At 46.5% G+C, this 17,337-nt stretch overlaps 1 protein-coding gene across 1 annotated transcript in view; it reads left to right on the forward strand.

Moving 5' to 3' along the window:
* The window catches only part of SMARCA5 (SNF2 related chromatin remodeling ATPase 5), a 60,441-nt gene extending 44,825 nt beyond the window's left edge, over nucleotides 1–15,616 (forward strand). The window contains exons 14-24 of the mRNA XM_077279261.1: nucleotides 2,962–3,094; nucleotides 5,441–5,589; nucleotides 5,681–5,800; nucleotides 6,205–6,315; nucleotides 6,408–6,521; nucleotides 6,605–6,727; nucleotides 6,878–7,010; nucleotides 13,931–14,049; nucleotides 14,152–14,364; nucleotides 14,631–14,741; nucleotides 15,324–15,616. Of these exons, the coding sequence (XP_077135376.1) occupies nucleotides 2,962–3,094; nucleotides 5,441–5,589; nucleotides 5,681–5,800; nucleotides 6,205–6,315; nucleotides 6,408–6,521; nucleotides 6,605–6,727; nucleotides 6,878–7,010; nucleotides 13,931–14,049; nucleotides 14,152–14,364; nucleotides 14,631–14,741; nucleotides 15,324–15,389 (1,392 nt within the window). The 3' untranslated portion in view covers nucleotides 15,390–15,616. The remainder of the gene's footprint in view (nucleotides 1–2,961; nucleotides 3,095–5,440; nucleotides 5,590–5,680; nucleotides 5,801–6,204; nucleotides 6,316–6,407; nucleotides 6,522–6,604; nucleotides 6,728–6,877; nucleotides 7,011–13,930; nucleotides 14,050–14,151; nucleotides 14,365–14,630; nucleotides 14,742–15,323) is intronic.
* Nucleotides 15,617–17,337: the final 1,721 nt, after the last annotated feature.

Consider the following 17,337-nt stretch of genomic DNA (forward strand, 5'->3'; position numbering starts at 1 on the left):
CTCTCGCCCAATCAGACAGTCCCTCAGGTGGTGGACCAAGAGGTCCTCCCTGACTCGGGGGAAGTCTTTCCTTCCGGTGCACTGGCTGGTTGTCACGACGGACGCCAGTCTCTTCGGCTGGGGTGCAGTGTTCCAGCGCCACTCGACTCAGGGTCGCTGGTCTCCGCAGGAATCCCAGCTGCCCATCAACATCCTAGAGATTCGGGCAATCAGACTGGCTCTCCGCCAGTTTCAGCCGTTCCTTTCCGGCCGCGCGGTCAGAGTCCAGTCCGACAACGCCACTGCGGTAGCCTACATCAACCGCCAAGGCGGCACTCGCAGCAAAGCGGCCATGGTCGAGGTAGCGCTCATTCTCCGCTGGGCCGAGACCAACCACTCCATACTCTCAGCAGTTTACATCCCAGGCGTGGAAAACTGGGAAGCGGACTTTCTCAGTCGCCACAGCCTCGATCCCGGAGAGTGGTCTCTCCATCCCGCAATCTTTCAACAGATATGCTCTCGATGGGGGACCCCGGACGTGGACCTAATGGCATCTCGCCTCAATTGCCAGGTTCCCGTCTTCATGGCCAGGTCTCACGACCCCTCAGCCTTCGGAGCCGACGCTCTCGTCCTCTCATGGCAGGGTTTCAGACTCCCATACATCTTTCCCCCAATTCCCCTTCTGGCGAAGGTAATCAGGAAGATCAAGGCAGAACGGATTCCAGTACTTCTCATCGCTCCGGACTGGCCGCGCAGAACATGGTACGCCGAGATGGTACAACTGGTCTCAGACGTACCTTGGAGGCTACCGAGCCGCGCAGACCTCCTGTCTCAAGGGCCCATTTACCACCCGAACTCAGAGGCTCTGTGTTTAACGGTGTGGCTGTTGAGTCCTGGGTACTGAGGCAGAAGGGGTTGCCCCAGACAGTGATATCTACCATGCTCCGCGCACGCAAGCCTTCTTCTATGCGCATCTACCACCGCGCTTGGAAGGCTTACTTCGCCTGGTGCAGGACGCGGGGACGTTTCCCCCTCCGCTTTTTCTATCCCTCACATTTTGGAATTCCTCCAATCAGGCGTAGACTTAGGTCTTGCCCTCAGCTCTCTTAAGGGCCAAATTTCTGCTCTCTCGGTTCTTTTTCAGAGAAGGATTGCAAACAGACTGCAGGTCAGGACCTTCATCCAGGGTGTTTCTCATATGGTTCCGCCTTACAGGATGCCTTTGGAACCATGGGACCTGAACCTAGTTCTCTGTGCTCTTCAGGAGCCCCCCTTTGAGCCCTTGCATGAAGTGTCTTTGCTGTTCTTGTCTTGGAAGATTGCCTTCCTCGTGGCTGTCACGTCTATTAGACGTGTCTCTGAGCTGGCAGCTCTGTCGTGCCGTCCTCCTTTCCTCGTGTTCCACCAGGACAAGGTGGTTCTGCGGACATGTCCGACCTTTCTTCCGAAGGTCGTTTCCTCCTTCCATCTTAATGAGGAGATTGTCCTTCCCTCACTGCCCTGCTCCTTCCCACCGTACGGAAAGGGCGCTCCACACTCTGGACTTAGTGAGGGGTCTCAGACGTTACGTCTCCAGGACTGCGTCTCTCCGTAGGTCAGACGCCTTGTTCGTTCTTCCGGAGGGACCACGGAAGGGACTACCCGCTTCTAAGGCCTCCATTGCCAAGTGGATTCGTTCCGCCATCCAAGAGTCCTACCGTGTCAAGGGTCACGCCGTACCTCCGGGGATCAAGGCTCATTCTACCCGGTCAGTCGGCGCGTCCTGGGCCATCCGGCACCAGGCATCGGCAGCACAGGTCTGCAAGGCTGCTACATGGTCCAGTTTACATACGTTCACGAAACACTACCATGTGCACTTTCAGGCTTCGGCAGACGCTTCCGTCGGTAGGCGAATCCTACAAGCGGCTGTGTCTCATCTATAGCTCGTAGGCTCGCACAGCATTTATAACTTCTGGTTGCCCACCCAGGGACTGCTTTGGGACGTCCCATTCGTCCTGTGTCCCCCAATGATACGTAGGAGAAAAGGAGATTTTTGTGTACTCACCGTAAAATCTTTTTCTCCGAGTCATCATTGGGGGACACAGCACCCTCCCTTTTAGCCTAGTTGGCTCGATGTTCTTTTCAGTCTGTGTTTTGACTATGACATGTTTTCTGTTTTCTTTTAACTGGCTTACTCCTATTGCTTTGTTACCGAACTGGCTCTGGATTGTCCAGCCTGTGGGTGTATACTGCAGGGGAGGAGTTAATCTTTTGTGTGTGTTTAACTTAGTGTCCTCCTGGTGGCAGCAGCATAACACCCATTCGTCCTGTGTCCCCCAATGATATCTCGGAGAAAAAGATTTTACGGTGAGTACACAAAAATCTCCTTTTTTTGGTCTCTGCACCTCTAGAAATACAACAAAGTGCTCAAAACATTCATTAGATGAATTCCAAACTGTATCAATAAAAATGTCAGTTCTCAACACAAATAATTCTTCACACAACTCGGTTGACAGAAAAATGTTGCAGAAGTCAATTGTTGTCATTTTGTTTTATTATTTTTTTGTTTGCACTGGAGTTTTTGTGCTATGCGATCACAATTGGAATATTTTGGTGTCATTCAAAAGGCGAACTCGTCCTGCAGATAAAGACTCTCATACGGCTATGTGAACGGATAAACCTATGCCTCTTAGTAGGAGGAAAAACGGTGAAAATTTGCTGCAGTTGGAAGGTTAACTGAGTGCTGTTACATAGTTTACACAACTTGTCACCCAAATGTGAAATATGTGAAATAGATCTAAGTTGTGTGAACCCCAAATGGTACCAATAAAAGCTGCAGCTTGCTTGGGGAAAACCAGGCCTCGTACAGCGGTCAACTTAAAATTATGGCTCTCGGCATATGGCACCCGAAGCCCTCATCCCAAGTCACCAATGGGTTATTGTTTGAGTCTTTCATTCATGAAAACATGTTTTCACATTTGGTTTTCCTACCACGTTTTTTAGGATAGAGCACACAGAATTGGGCAGACGAAAACCGTGAGGGTGTTCAGATACATCACGGACAACACTGTTGAAGAACGTATTGTGGAGCGAGCAGAGATGAAGCTGCGTTTGGACTCCATAGTTATTCAACAAGGTAAGTCTCGTGTAAAAAAAAAAAAAAAAATCCTTGTAAGACTGATAGTGTTTTGTCTAATTTCGCAGGAAGCACACACATATGGCACTGCTATAACTTCAGATTATGTTTGTATGCTATTAGATGGCAGGTTAATGGGAACCTGTCAGATCCACGGGCATCATGTATCACTGGCTGTATGATTTCTGTTATATGTTTGATGGTGATGAACGAATATACTCGTTACTCGAGATTTCTCGAGCACGCTCGGGGGTCCTCCGAGTATTTTTTAGTACTCGGAGTTTTCATTTTTCTTGCCGCAGCTGAATGATTTACATCTGTTAGCCAGCATAAGTACATGTGGGGATTCCCTAGCAACCAGGCAACCCCCACATGTACTTATGCTGGCTAACAGATGTAAATCATTCAGCTGCAGCAAGAAAAACGAAAACTCCGAGCACTAAAAAATACTCGGAGGACCCCTGAGCGTGCTCGAGAAATCTCGAGTAACGAGTATATTCGCTCATCACTAATGTTTAACTCTGAAATGCTGCAGCTTTTCAGAGAAAAGCATAGTTTAAAAGCTGCATCGGACCAAGCCACATAAGAGATTAGTCAAATAGCTAGATCCTCAAAGATTCTCCCCACCTGCTGCCAGTGACTGACAGGTCCCTTGTAGGGAGAGACCTGACACTCCAGGGCAGCGTCGTTTCACAGTTGAAGATAGATTAGATCGCAACATACGTGTTGCCCATGAATTGGGTAGCGCATATCAGCTGTCAGCTTCCCTTTAAAGCACCGCTCCAGCAGTTGTGGTTTTTATAAATATTTCAGCACTGGAGTGTTGTTTCTAATATTGGGTCACTCCCGTAATCTTAGGCCTTTCACATTTTCGTCTTTCAGCTCCCGTCACAATCCGTCGATTTTTGAGAATGCAGGATCCTGCAAAAAAATTAGCATTTTCTCATAGACTTGTATTAGCGACGGATTGTGACGGACGGCCATCCGTTTCATCCGTCGTGCACTGGATCCTTTCAGAGGAACGTTTTTTCTGCACTTCTGAAAATCGGTTAGCGACGCATCCTTCGCTGCCCGTCACTGGCTACAATGGAAGCCTATGGCCGCAGGATGCCTATGCAGCATCAATAGTAACAAGATAAAATGTTAAAAATAATAATAATAAAAAAAAAAATCGCAATATTCTCACCTACCGGCGTTCCCGCGACTTCTCACGAGATTTTGCAATGTATTACTAGGAACGCTAGCTGCTGGGGGTATCGCTGCGCGTGAACGCCGGTAGGTGAGAATACTGGGTCCAGTGCACACGTTTTCCACAATCTGCACAGGATCCGTCATTTCAACGTCTGGACGGATCCTGTGCAGATTTGGAAGACGGAAGTGTGAAAGAAGCCTTATTCTTGCCCACTGCAGTCTTCACCTTCTATCAACGCTGTTCCGGTCCTGTGGATCCGTCTTGTGACCGCAGCTACTTGCTGACCTGAAGTCAGAAGTAACAGTCACAAGCTTTCAATGCCAGCCAGTGTCAGAAGGAGGCTCTCATAGACTTACATTGAAAAGTGACTTCTGGCTCACTCCAGAAGCACTGGACTGATCCAGCACGTCACAAACTGCTCAACACTTTTTAAGAGCGGGGGTGATAGGAGGTAAAGGTGGCTGTTGGTAATTATCAGACTAGGGGCTGGAAACTTGAAAGCACCACTTTAGCACTGTGATAAAAATAACTTGCTGAAGTGGTGCTATAACTGTGCGTTTTAAAGGGGTTTTTCCACAAACAAAAGTTCATTTTAATCAATAGATATTGGAATAACAGATTCCACAACTGGATGTGTTTAAATAAAATGTTCCCGTGCTGAGAATCTTATAAATGTGCCCTTGCTGTGCAGGTGCTGGAACATGGTGTGATCACACCACATTTCCTGGGCTGTCTACAGACATTAGTGTAGTGGATTGCAAATGATTCTTTATTTGAAGTAAAACATTGTTTAAAAACAGGCAAGGAAATGTTTTACCACTCAGAATCAGCTGTGATCCCCTTCTGTAATGTCTGTATCCTCTCTTTAGCTTCCTCCCCTGCCTAGGAACTGTGATCAGACCATGTTCCTGCACAACAGGGGCACATTTATAAGATTCTCAGCACAGGAACATTTTATTTAAACACAATTGTGGAAATTGTTATTACAAGATGTATTTATTGAAATTAACTTTTGTTTGTGGAAAAACTCCTTTAGGTGGATGAGATAAAAGGCCATTTTTAAGCTCAGTTCTATCTAGAAAATCATGGGTGATACTGTATAATTTGCTAATTGTTTTTTTTTTTTTTTTTTAATCTCCATATGTTAAAAACAGGAAGGTTGGTGGATCAAAATCTAAATAAGCTTGGAAAGGATGACATGCTTCAGATGATCCGACATGGTGCTACCCACGTGTTTGCCTCAAAGGACAGTGAAATCACGGATGAAGATATTGATGCCATCCTAGAAAGGGGTGAAAGAAAGGTACGTGTGCCTTCACTGTGGACATTACTGAAAGTATTTTAATTTCTTTAGTGTTTAATTCCTGTTTTTAATTTGAACATTCCCAACCTAGACTGCAGAGCTGAAGGAAAAGTTATCAAACATGGGTGAAAGCTCGCTGAGAAATTTCAGTATGGACACAGATTCCAGTGTATACAACTTTGAAGGAGAAGATTACAGAGAAAAGCAGAAGGTGTTGTTCTTTTTCTTATTTTGTGTATCTGTGAACACTTAGTTTTGTACACATTGAATAGTCTGGCAACTTAGGTTTTAAATTCAAACCCCATACTCAACATATTTTCTGAAAGTCGTCATCTGGTGCATTTTCTATATGAAACTCGGCACTTTATACCCACTGGCGCCTTAATGCAATTTTCCGTGAACATTTTTTAATTCCAAAAATGCATAAGACTCAATATTGGTTGCTAAGTGTGTGACAAACAGAAAACTAGATGCACCGTAGCCCCTCAAAAGTAAAGTTTAAAGATGCAGAGCTTATACGTGGCATTTAGACCCATGTCTGTCTGAAAGGACCACAAATATGGTTTTACTCTGAAAATTTTCAAAGATAACATTTATTACTTTATTTTTTCCTAGATGGCATTTACGGAATGGATTGAACCTCCAAAACGTGAAAGAAAAGCCAACTATGCTGTGGATGCCTATTTTAGGGAAGCACTTCGTGTCAGTGAGCCAAAAATACCAAAAGTGAGTAGGAACAGTTGGTGGTGGTGTTTTTCTTTCTTGCGGAAAAATATCCTGATGGTATTTTTTATGGATTTTATGTTTATCATTTTTAGGCTCCAAGGCCCCCAAAGCAGCCCAATGTTCAGGACTTCCAGTTTTTTCCTCCACGATTGTTTGAATTGCTGGAAAAAGAAATTCTGTATTATAGGAAAACCATTGGGTATAAGGTACCACTTTAAATATTTACACTTTGTGTTTTGGTCAAAAATTAAATGTAAGTTCTTTGTAATATTGTGTTGTGCTTACTCAGGTACCTCGCAATCCAGATTTGCCCAATGCAGCCCAGGTACAAAAGGAGGAACAGTTAAAAATTGATGAAGCAGAGCAACTTAACGATGAAGAACTAGACGAAAAGGAAAAGTTGCTAACACAGGTGTGTGAGGAAGTGATGGTCACCTATGCAAAATGGATAATTACTGCATGTGCCATATGCACTGTTGCCTTTTAATGGATGCAAACAGTTTCATTGCTGTATAACAGGCCTGTGGTGGTTTTTGTTTTTTATTTTTAATTTTTATTTCAGGGTTTTACTAGCTGGAACAAAAGAGATTTCAATCAATTTATCAAAGCCAATGAAAAATGGGGAAGGGATGACATTGAAAATATTGCCCGTGAAGTGGAAGGGAAGACTCCAGATGATGTAATGGAGTATTCAGGTAAATATTCCTTCTTTTCGTATTTTAGGCGTAGGAGATAAATGTTATAGCAAAAGCTTATTTCTTTCTCGCCTCATTGGGGGACACAGGTAACCATGGGTGTATGCGGCTGCCACTAGGAGGCTGACACTATGCAAATAAAGAAGCAACTCCTCCCCGACAGTATACACCCTCGGACAGGCACCAGGCAACTCAGTTTTTGCTTAGTGTCTGTAGGAGGCGGACCTGGATCTAACACCAGATACGTATTTCTTTTACAGGGATTTGTTGTGTTTATTAACCTTTTCCCCTTTCTTTTTCAGATACTTTTCTTCAGGGTAACAGGGTGCAGTTTTCTCACCCTGTTTTCCCCACTTTGAGCGAACGAGAGAGCAGTGTGGTATCACCCACATCGCACCCTCTCGGACCCGCTGGGCAGGACTTTGTCCCCTGTCACCCATTCGGGTGTTCAGGGTGATTTTTCCTCGGTGGCCAGTCCTTGCCGTTTTCCCCCTCCTCATCCCTCTCCTCGGAAAGGGCTAAGAGGAAGACGGCGGTCACTTCCAGTGACCCTCTCCCCCTGTTTAGGGGTCGACGCAGTCTTCTGCGCCGGAGTTCGTGGCACGGGAAGGAGGACTTCTTCCAGGACCCTCTACTCCACAAGGGATCCTGATGTGTTCCTCAACTGCAGGTAGGGAATCTTCAAGCAAACAGTACAGGGCGATACCCATGCTCCCCCTCCCGCCCTGCAAGCGATCTCCTCAGGATGTCAGAGCTTACCAGGGCCTCTGTTTAATAGGGGAGTGGACTGCGCTTTCGCCGCGTGCTGGCAGTTCATTTTCCCTCCTTTTTATTCAAACGCGCGCCATTTTTTTTTCTCCCGGCTATTTCTCCTTCATTCGGCGCCCGGCTTACACGCCCCCCTTGCGGCGCCCTGCATTACGCGGCCGGGAGTTCAGCGCTCTTAGGGGCGTTTCTTCTGCTTCCCCCTTCGGCGCTTGTGCACGCCCACAGCATCGCGCTGTTCCCGCGCTCTTTCAGCCGGCTTCCTGCTCCCTGTCAGCGTCTCCTCACCGTGTGGGTCACGAGGATCTCGGGGGCACACAGGCACAGACTCCTGCGGCTGTCGCTGTTCTGTCAGCAGGCTCGGCACTACTGCTCTCTCGGGCTCTACTCCTCCCGGCAGTACTTTTCCGCTCCTGGACAAGGTAATATCTCTACCTATGTCCGACCCCACTCCGGCCTTTGCCACTACGGCCATCCATTATGCCTACGCTCTCTGTAAGAAAAAGTGGGCCTCAGGTCAGTCTTCTCCTTTCTGCCCGTCCTGCGTTCCTCCCATCATGTCAGCCCCTCAGGAAGCTCCTAGGTCTCGGGATGAGTGCACCCCCCCCCCCTCCCCCGGAGCGGGCTGTTGCAATGTCTCAATCAGTGTCTGACCTGACTAGTGTCCCAGTCCCTAGTCCAGGCACTTGAACGTATCCCGCTTCTGTCTAATGCCACCAGTGCCACGAACGCCTCACACGGCGATTCGCTCGCACCTGTCCAAGACCCTCAGAGGCAGACCGGACAAAAGAGACAGAAAAAGGACCTTATCTAGATCCTCTTCCAGTTCCCTGGACCACACCGGGATTCCTCTATCTGCCCGTTCCCTGTCCTCGCAGGCGGACGTCGGGTCTGATCTATCCTCTCAGTCGGAATCTGACTCTGATGCAGATCAGACTTCCGGAACACAGGAGATGGTCGATAGCCTTATTTCAGCTATCATTCAGACGCTTGAACTTAGAGGATGAGGCAAGCTCTCAGGACGTCTCCGTTGCGTTTAAACGGATTAAACGTCCCTCTAGGGTTTTTCCTAATCACAGGTAGTTCGACAACACTACCTCTGCACACTGGAAAAACCCTGGTAAGCGTTTCCCGGGCAGGAAACGACTAGACGTGTTGTACCCTTTTCACTCCGACCTTGTCTCCAAATGGTCGACCCGCCTGTGTCCAGACTATCCTCTCAGAGGGTTCTGTCTATCCCGGACGTGGCTTCCCTTAAGGACCCCACGGACAGACAAATCGAGGCATTAGCAAAATTGGCATTTGAGGCTTCCGGAGCCTCCCTCTGCCCTAGTTTTGCCTCCTGGGTAGCCAAGGCGGTGTCAGCCTGGGCCAAAACCCTGCACAGGGGCATTTTGGCCTCTGCTCCTGCTGAGGAATTGTCTGATTTGGCAGATCAGATTTCTCGTGGGTAAATACCTCATGAATGCCTCCCTTGATGCGGCGGCCTGCTCCACCAGGGCTAACAGCAACATTGTGGCCATTCGCCGGATTCTTTGGCTAAAAGCGTGGAACGCTGACCCCCCTTCTAAAAAATCCCTCACTGGTCTGCCCTTCCAGGGTTCTAGACTCTTCGGCACACAGCTGGATCAAATGAACTCGGACGCTACGGGTGGTAAGAGTACCTCCTTACCCCAGTCCAAGCCAAAACGTTCCTTCAACAGGAGGGGCCCCCAGTCCTTTCGTCCCTTTCGGTCCTTCGCCTCCTCAGGAAACCCCAACCAGGACCGTTCTTCCTCGCAAGGGGACCGAAGGAAACCTTCCTTCAGGCCTCCACCGCGCTGGAGAGCCAAGAGCCACCCCACGAAACCATCTAGATCTCGGGGCCACAGGTTTTCTAATAAATGACGGGTCGCCCCCACCTGGAAATCCCTCCAGGGGGGGAGGCCGGCTTCTTCTGTTCTCAGAGGTTTGGCTATCGGTAGACGAGGACGCCTGGGTCAGGGAGATCGTCACGTCAGGCTACAAAATAGAATTTTCTTTGCCCCCAGGAAGTCGTTTCCTACTCTCTCGTCCTCCCAAACAGCCCTCTCATCTCCCAGGGCTTCTCCAGGCCGTCGATTCGCTCCTCACCTCAGGAGTCATAGTTCCGGTGCCTTATCGCGAGCGGTTTTCGGGGTTTTACTCAAACCTGTTCGTGGTTCCAAAAAAGGACGGCTCTGTCCAATTTTAAATCTCAAGCAGTGGAACCGCCATCTCCGGATTCAGCGCTTCAGGATGAAATCTCTACGCTCTGTAGTCGCGTCCATGGAACCGGGAGAGTTTCTGTGTTCCGTGGACATCCGAGATGCGTACCTTCATGTTCCTATTTGCGTACGGCATCAGAGATTCCTCCGGTTCGCGATCCAAGAACATCATTATCAGTTCATGGCTCTCCCTTTCGGTCTGGCGTCTGCGCCCAGGGTCTTTACAAAGGTCATGGCAGTTGTCATGGCCATTCTACGTTCAAAGGGGATTCTGGTAATCCCATACCTCGACGACCTCTTGATCAAGGGTCCATTCCGTCGGGATTGCAGCCAGAGCCTCCAGCTTCTGGACACGCTTCTTCGCCTTGGCTGGATAATCAATTACCAGAAGTCTTCCTTCATTCCAACTCGGCGTCTGGAGTTCCTGGGTATGGAATTCGACACCTCTCAGGCTCAGGTCTTTCTCCCCAAGGAGAAGTTCCTTTCTCTTTGTCAGGGTGTCAGAGCACTAAAAAGCCCGAATCCTCTGTCTCTCCGCCTCGCAATGAGGGTTCTGGGGAAAATGGTCGCTTCTATCGAAGCGGTCCCCTATGCCCAGTTCCACTCTCGTCCCCTCCAGTTGGCCCTTCTGTCTGCCTGGGACAGGGACCCACTTTCCCTGGATCGCCCGTTTCGCCTCTCTCCCAGGGTGAAACAGTCTCTCTTGGTGGACGCTGTCAACCTCCATTCTGTGCGGGAGGTCATTTCTCCCTCCCTGCTGGCAGGTTATCACCACCGGCGCCAGCCTCCAGGGTTGGGGAACGGTTTTTCTCCACCTCACGGCCCAGGGCCGCTGGACTGCTCAGGAGGCGTGCCCTCCCTATCAACCTCTTGGAAATCAGAGCCGCCATCCTAGCCCTCATCCCGCTGGGAGTCTCTCCTCTCAGGAAACCCGGTCCACATTCAATCGGACAACGCTACAGCCGTGGCTTACATAAACCATCAGTGAGGGACTCGCAGCAGACAAGTCATGAAGGAAGTGGCAAAAATTCTGCGTTGGGCGGAGGGTCACGTTCCCTCTCTGTCAGCCGTCCACATCCCAGGGGTGGACAATTAGGAAGCCGACTTTCTAAGTCGCAAGGGCATCGTGGGGGGCGAGTGGTCTCTTCTTTCCGCAATCTGCAGCCAGATTTGCCAGCGGTGGGGCGTCCCAGACGTCGACTTGATGGCCTCCTGGGCAAACCACAAGGTTCCCCAGTAGTACATCTCGGGATCCGATGGCCGTCGGATGCGACGCTCTCGTGATCTCATGGACTCAGTTCCAGATGCCCTATCTGTTCCCACCCTCCCCTTGATCCCAAGGGTCGTAAAAAAGATCAAGACAGAAGGGGTCCCTGTTCTCTTGGTAGCTCCAGATTGGCCTCGCAGGGCCTGGTATGCGGAACTGGTGAACATGCTTTCGGACGTTCCATGGAGGCTTCCGGATCTCCCGGACCTTCTTTCGCAGGGGCCCCTCTTCCACCCGAATTCTCGATCTCTGAATTTAACGGTATGGCCGTTCAGGCCACGATCCTGAAGGACGTGGGTTTTTCTCATAACGTCATCCAGACTATGATAAGAGCGAGAAAACCGGCTTCCTCGCGTATTTACCACAGATGTTGGAAGGCCTTTTCTCCTTCGCCACATTGGGGGACACAGGACCATGAGTGTTATGCTGCTGTCACTAGGAGGCTGACACTAAGTTGAGACAAAAAGAGTTAGCGTTTCCTTCAAGCGGGTCTAGATTTGGGTCTTTCCCTTAGCACCTTGAAGGGTCAGATTTCCGCTCTGTCCATTCTTTTTCAAAGAGACCTGGTCTCCCTGCCTCAGGTGTGGACCTTCATCCAGGGGGTCGCTCATATAGCTCCCCCTTATCGTCCTCCTGTTGAGCCTTGGGATCTCAACCTCGTGTTAGACGCCCTCCAGCGTGCGCCCTTTGAACCGATTCAGGACATTTCCTTCTCGCTTCTATCCTGGAAGGTAGCCTTTTTGGTCGCCATCACCTCCATTAGAAGAGTGTCGGAGCTGGCTGCATTATCCTGTCGTTCTCCCTTTCTCGTCCTGCATCAGGACAAAGTGGTTCTTTGTCCGGTTCCTTCTTTTGTACCAAAGGTAGTTTCCACTTTTCACATAAATGAGGACATTGTCCTCCCTTCCTTGTGCCCTTGGAGAAATCTCTTCACAAGTTGGATGTGGTCAGGGCTATCCGGATCTATCTCGCCAGAACTGCCTCTTTTCGTCAGGCCCGACCCTCTGTTCATCGTCTCGGAGGGGTGGCGAAAGGGGCTCCCCGCCTCCAAGTCCACAATTGCTCTTTGGATCCGTTCGGCGGTCCTGGAGGCATACCGTGTCCAAGACAAACGGTCTCCTTCGGGGGTGAAGGCTCACTCTACCCGGGCTGTGGGAGGTTCCTGGGCAGTTCGTCACCAAGCTTCGGCCTCGCAGGTTTGCAAGGCCACTACACGTGGTCATCCATTCACACCTTTGTCAAATTCTACAAGGTGCATACTCGGGCTTCTGCGGACGCGAGCCTGGGTAGGAGGATACTGCAGGCGGCGGTTTCTCACCGGCCGACCTAACTACTCTTTTTCTGCAGAATATCCTGCCCTAGGGGACTGCTTTTGGACGTCCCATGGTTACCTGTGTCCTCCAATGAGGCGAGAAAGAAAGGGATTTTTGGTTCTTACCGTAAAATCTTTCTTGGAACCTTCATTGGGGGACACAGCACCCTCCCTTTAAGTTGTACCGTGTTGGCCGATGTGCCGTTGTTGTGGGTTGGTACATAGGTTGAGTTTTATATTACCTGTTCCTACTACTGCTTTTGCAGCAACTGAGTTGCCTGGTGCCTGTCGGAGGGTGTATACTGCCGGGGAGGAGTTGCTTCTTTATTTGCATAGTGTCAGCCTCCTAGTGACAGCAGCATACACCCATGGTTACCTGTGTCCCCCAATGAAGGCTCCAAGAAAGATTTTATGGTAAGAACCAAAACTCCCTCTTTCCCCAAAAGTAGATCTGTTGTTTGGGTATACTGTCCTATTTAGGGGCAGCAAAGTATGACCAGCCCACTGCACTAAAATGACATTCCTCTTTGGCCTGTAGCCAGTAGTCTGAATTATTGTCAGAACATCCCATTAGTTTTTAGTATGTAATATTGGGTTACTTCTCTTCCTGCTACCTTTCTTTCCCTCAACAATATTTGACATCTGCAACAGTCATTGGAGAGTGGGTTGAGGGGAAGCTTGTCTCCTTCTTAAAGGGGGTTGTCCAGGGTAAACCTGCATTTCTGCAGTTAGTCTGACTTCAGTTTGCGAAGTCCTGACTGTGTAATATGCATTCTGTAAAGATTATGCACAGTTGCTTGCTTGTGTGGTCGTCGCATGACCACTAAAGCAATGTGCCTACTGGTGGTCATGTGTCGACTAACATCTCTTACTACATCTCTCAATGTTCTGATGAGTGAAGCCGGAAATCTTTCTTGCCAGCATATGACCCCCAGTATGCATTTCTAATATGAATATTAATGTGATGACTGCTCGAGCAGACGTGAATAGAATCCTGACTGTATTACTCTGTTGGCATTCGGCATTCTGCAGTCAGGGTAGCTGCAGAAAATTTGTTTTACTTGTAAAAAAAAATAGTATCTTAGTCCATCTTTTACTTTTTTTTTTTTGCCCTCCATTTTTAATGAAAAAAACAAGTTTTACCCATATACACAGGCTTTGTTAGCATTTGTTTAATTTTACACCTTTCTCAGTATTTAATATCTTGATACCAAAAAAAATTAGCTTTGTAACTTCTTAATGATTGCTTTAACATTGACATTGTCTGGCTTTCAGAAATCTGAATATTAGATGTGAAAATAGAATATGTATTCTAAATCTGTGTGTAAAATTTTTTTTTCCCATTTGTAAGCTGTGTTTTGGGAAAGATGTAATGAACTTCAAGACATTGAAAAAATAATGGCTCAGATTGAAAGGGGCGAAGCAAGGATACAAAGGAGAATAGGCATAAAGAAAGCATTGGACACAAAGGTAATTGGAACATTTTCCTGCTTCTTTGGTTTCAGACATTCGGGCATTGTTTCTTTTAGTGGCGAGAATACTGTTTTGTTTGTTTTTTTATTTTTTATGTAGATTGGTCGATACAAGGCATCTTTTCATCAGCTGAGAATATCTTACGGCACCAACAAGGGGAAAAACTATACTGAGGAAGAAGACCGTTTTCTTATCTGCATGTTGCACAAACTTGGTTTTGATAAAGAAAATGTGTATGATGAACTCCGGCAGTGCATTAGGAACTCTCCTCAGTTCAGATTTGACTGGTTCCTGAAGTCAAGGACAGCGATGGTAAGCAGATTTTGTCAGGCTGTAATTTCTACTTGGTGCATAGTGCTAGCATGTTGCCTGCATGCCAAAAGGTGAAGGACACGAACCTACACCTTTTTATGCCATGAATATGTTTGTAATTTCCCGATATACCCATTTTATCTAGTAAGGAAGTAAATTTGAGAAACCTGCTTGCTTCTAGAAGTAGTCATCTTATTTCACTGCATAAAAGGTCTAAACTTTTTGAAGTTGTAAACATATTCTTTATATTTTGTCTCAATATCTAGGAACTACAAAGAAGATGTAATACTCTGATCACTTTGATTGAAAGGGAAAACCTTGAACTAGAGGAGAAGGAGAAAGCTGAGAAAAAGAAACGTGGACCAAAACTACCCTCTGTAAGGGTTTTTTTTTCCCCTTTAACACAAGCAAATTTTTCATGAAAAAGCGCAGCTTTGGTTTTTTTGTTTTTTTTTTTTCTTTGGTAACACTTCAAATTTTCCCCTTCTGTTAGGTGGACAGGTTATAATCATTAGATGTGCAAGTCCGATAGCTGGCATCTTGCAAAATAAGGCCACGTTCAGTATTTGGTCAGTATTTTACATCCATTTGTAAGCCAAAACCAGGAGTGGGTGATAAATGCTGAAGTTGTGACTTGTTTCTTATTATACTTTTCTTCAGATTGTTCCTTTCCTGATTGTGGCTTACAGATACTGATGATCAGTATTTGGTCAGTATTTTACGTGTGAACATGGCCTCAAAGTGCTCTGCTTGTACCCACCTGGTAATGCTTATTGCTCGGGACAGAGTTTTTTGACACTTGTGTCAAACTTTCAAATTGTAATGTTGCAAGCGTCTGTTATAATAGTTGGCCATCTTTTACAGTGTCTGATAGTCACTTAGCGCTAAAAGAGACTGGTGCTGTGATTTTACGTTCATGTTAAATTATAGTATTCAATCAAAACCTTTTCTTTTTGCAGGCTCAAAAACGGAAGTTGGATGGTGCGCCGGATGGCAGAGGAAGGAGAAAGAAGCTTAAGCTTTGAGTGTATATTCTGTATTTAATAAGCTTCGGAAGTAGTTCTTTGCGTTACGGGTCTTCATAAGATGTACTGTACACTGATCGACTATTATGTCATTCAACGACATCAGGTTCAGCTGTTTCTTATACTAGGGACTTATTGTAGTTAACTCTCCTTTTATAAATAAGACAGCTGTGCTGGACATTTTTTTTACCATTAACATTTGAAGTAATAAAATAGACTTCGTGAAATGTTATTGTTAATGTGTGCTTTATTTCCTTTATTGCTATCAAGTATTCTGTAATTGTACAAAGTTTTTTGTATACATTTGTTTACTTTCATTGTTCAGAAAATACATATTTTTTGTTTTGTCTGCTGAATTCCTAAATTATTGTTTTTGTTTTTTAAATTACACTACAGCAATCTTAAATTGAACATATAACATAAAGACATCATTAATAGTGATTAATACTAGCAAGAGTAGCAAGTATACTCGTTACTCGGGTTTCCACGAGCATGCTCGGGTGGTTTCCGAGTATTTGGATGTGCTCGGAGATTTAGTTTTGATTGCTGCAGCTGCATAATTTCCGACTACTAAACAGGCTGAACACATGTGGAAATTTCTTAACAAACAGGCAACCCCCACATGTATTCAAGCTGTCTAGCAGTCGCAAATCATGCCGCTGTGGCGATGAAAACTAAAACTCCGAGCACATCCAGATACTCAGACCACCCGAGCATGCTCATCAATAATCAATTAATCATTAAGTATTGAAAATATGCTCACTTAAGACAGGAGTGCACAACCTTCTCTGCTCCAGGTGCTTCATTGTCGGATTGCACAACTCTCAAGAGCAGCAATAAAACTAAGGAATTACCATCTGAGTTTATAGCGTATTAACAGTATATGCCATGATCTTATAAGAGGGGTCGTTTTCTTGCAATCCCATCGACCCTTAAGAATGTGGTTTCTCTGCTTGGCACTCAGGAGAGGAGTGAAGGCTCTTTGCTCTATATTGATTATAGGAGTTCCCCTTTTCTTATCCACAATAGGAAGAGCCGCATCTTCAGCAGTAATGCCAAAGAAGCTCTCTACGTAAAACTAATGCAATGTTGCCCTGCTTCGTACAGGATGAAAGAGCGAATAGCATACTTGAATTGTATATACAACTATAACAGTATTGAAAACTTGGGGTATGTTTCCACGTTCCGTAAAGGCAGCGCTTTGGACGCAGCAGATACCTGCTTCGTCCAAAGCGCTGCCGGCTTTTGTACGTGCGGTGATTCCACATGTGTTCATTGAAAACCATTAATTACATTAATGTAATTTTGGAATCAAATATATAATGTGGATGTCGTTGGAGTTTTGATGTATAATGCATCAAATATTTTTTTGGAGATGATCCCATCGTCCAGTGCCTGTTCAAGTATTGTTCTCAAATCCTGTTGGAAAGACAATGCTGGGTTAAAGGGCAGCCTGCTATAGCACTTTGTCACTAAAAATTTTAAAGGCTTGTTCTTCATATCTAACAGTTGGCCAAATAACTACGTTTCCTCCTTTGTCCGCCAATTTGAAGACTACGTGTTTCCACGATCGTAAGTCCAAGATGGCAGCTTTTTCCTTTTTGATGATATGATATTTCAATTCTGATTTGAAGCAGGATTTACACGGGTCTTCCAATTCGGCTGAAACAGTATTCACAAAAATGTCAATGGCCGGACACAGTTGTGAAGCTGAAAACTTACGGTAGTTGATTTTCTACACAAACGACTAATGTCAATATTTACCCGACAAGGTTCATCTTGATTTTCCAAGAGTGATTCAAGGACATTAAGTGCTTGCTTTTTTCTCTTCTGTGGAGAAATTGGCATCCAGATTGGGAATAGAAAGTAGTCTTGCCAGTAATTTTCTAGCAAATAAATGTACATGTTGATGGTAGTAAAGATGTTGAGAGCGCTAGATGGGGATAAA

This window comes from Ranitomeya variabilis, chromosome 1 (assembly GCF_051348905.1).
Source record: "Ranitomeya variabilis isolate aRanVar5 chromosome 1, aRanVar5.hap1, whole genome shotgun sequence".
NCBI lineage: Eukaryota > Metazoa > Chordata > Amphibia > Anura > Dendrobatidae > Ranitomeya > Ranitomeya variabilis.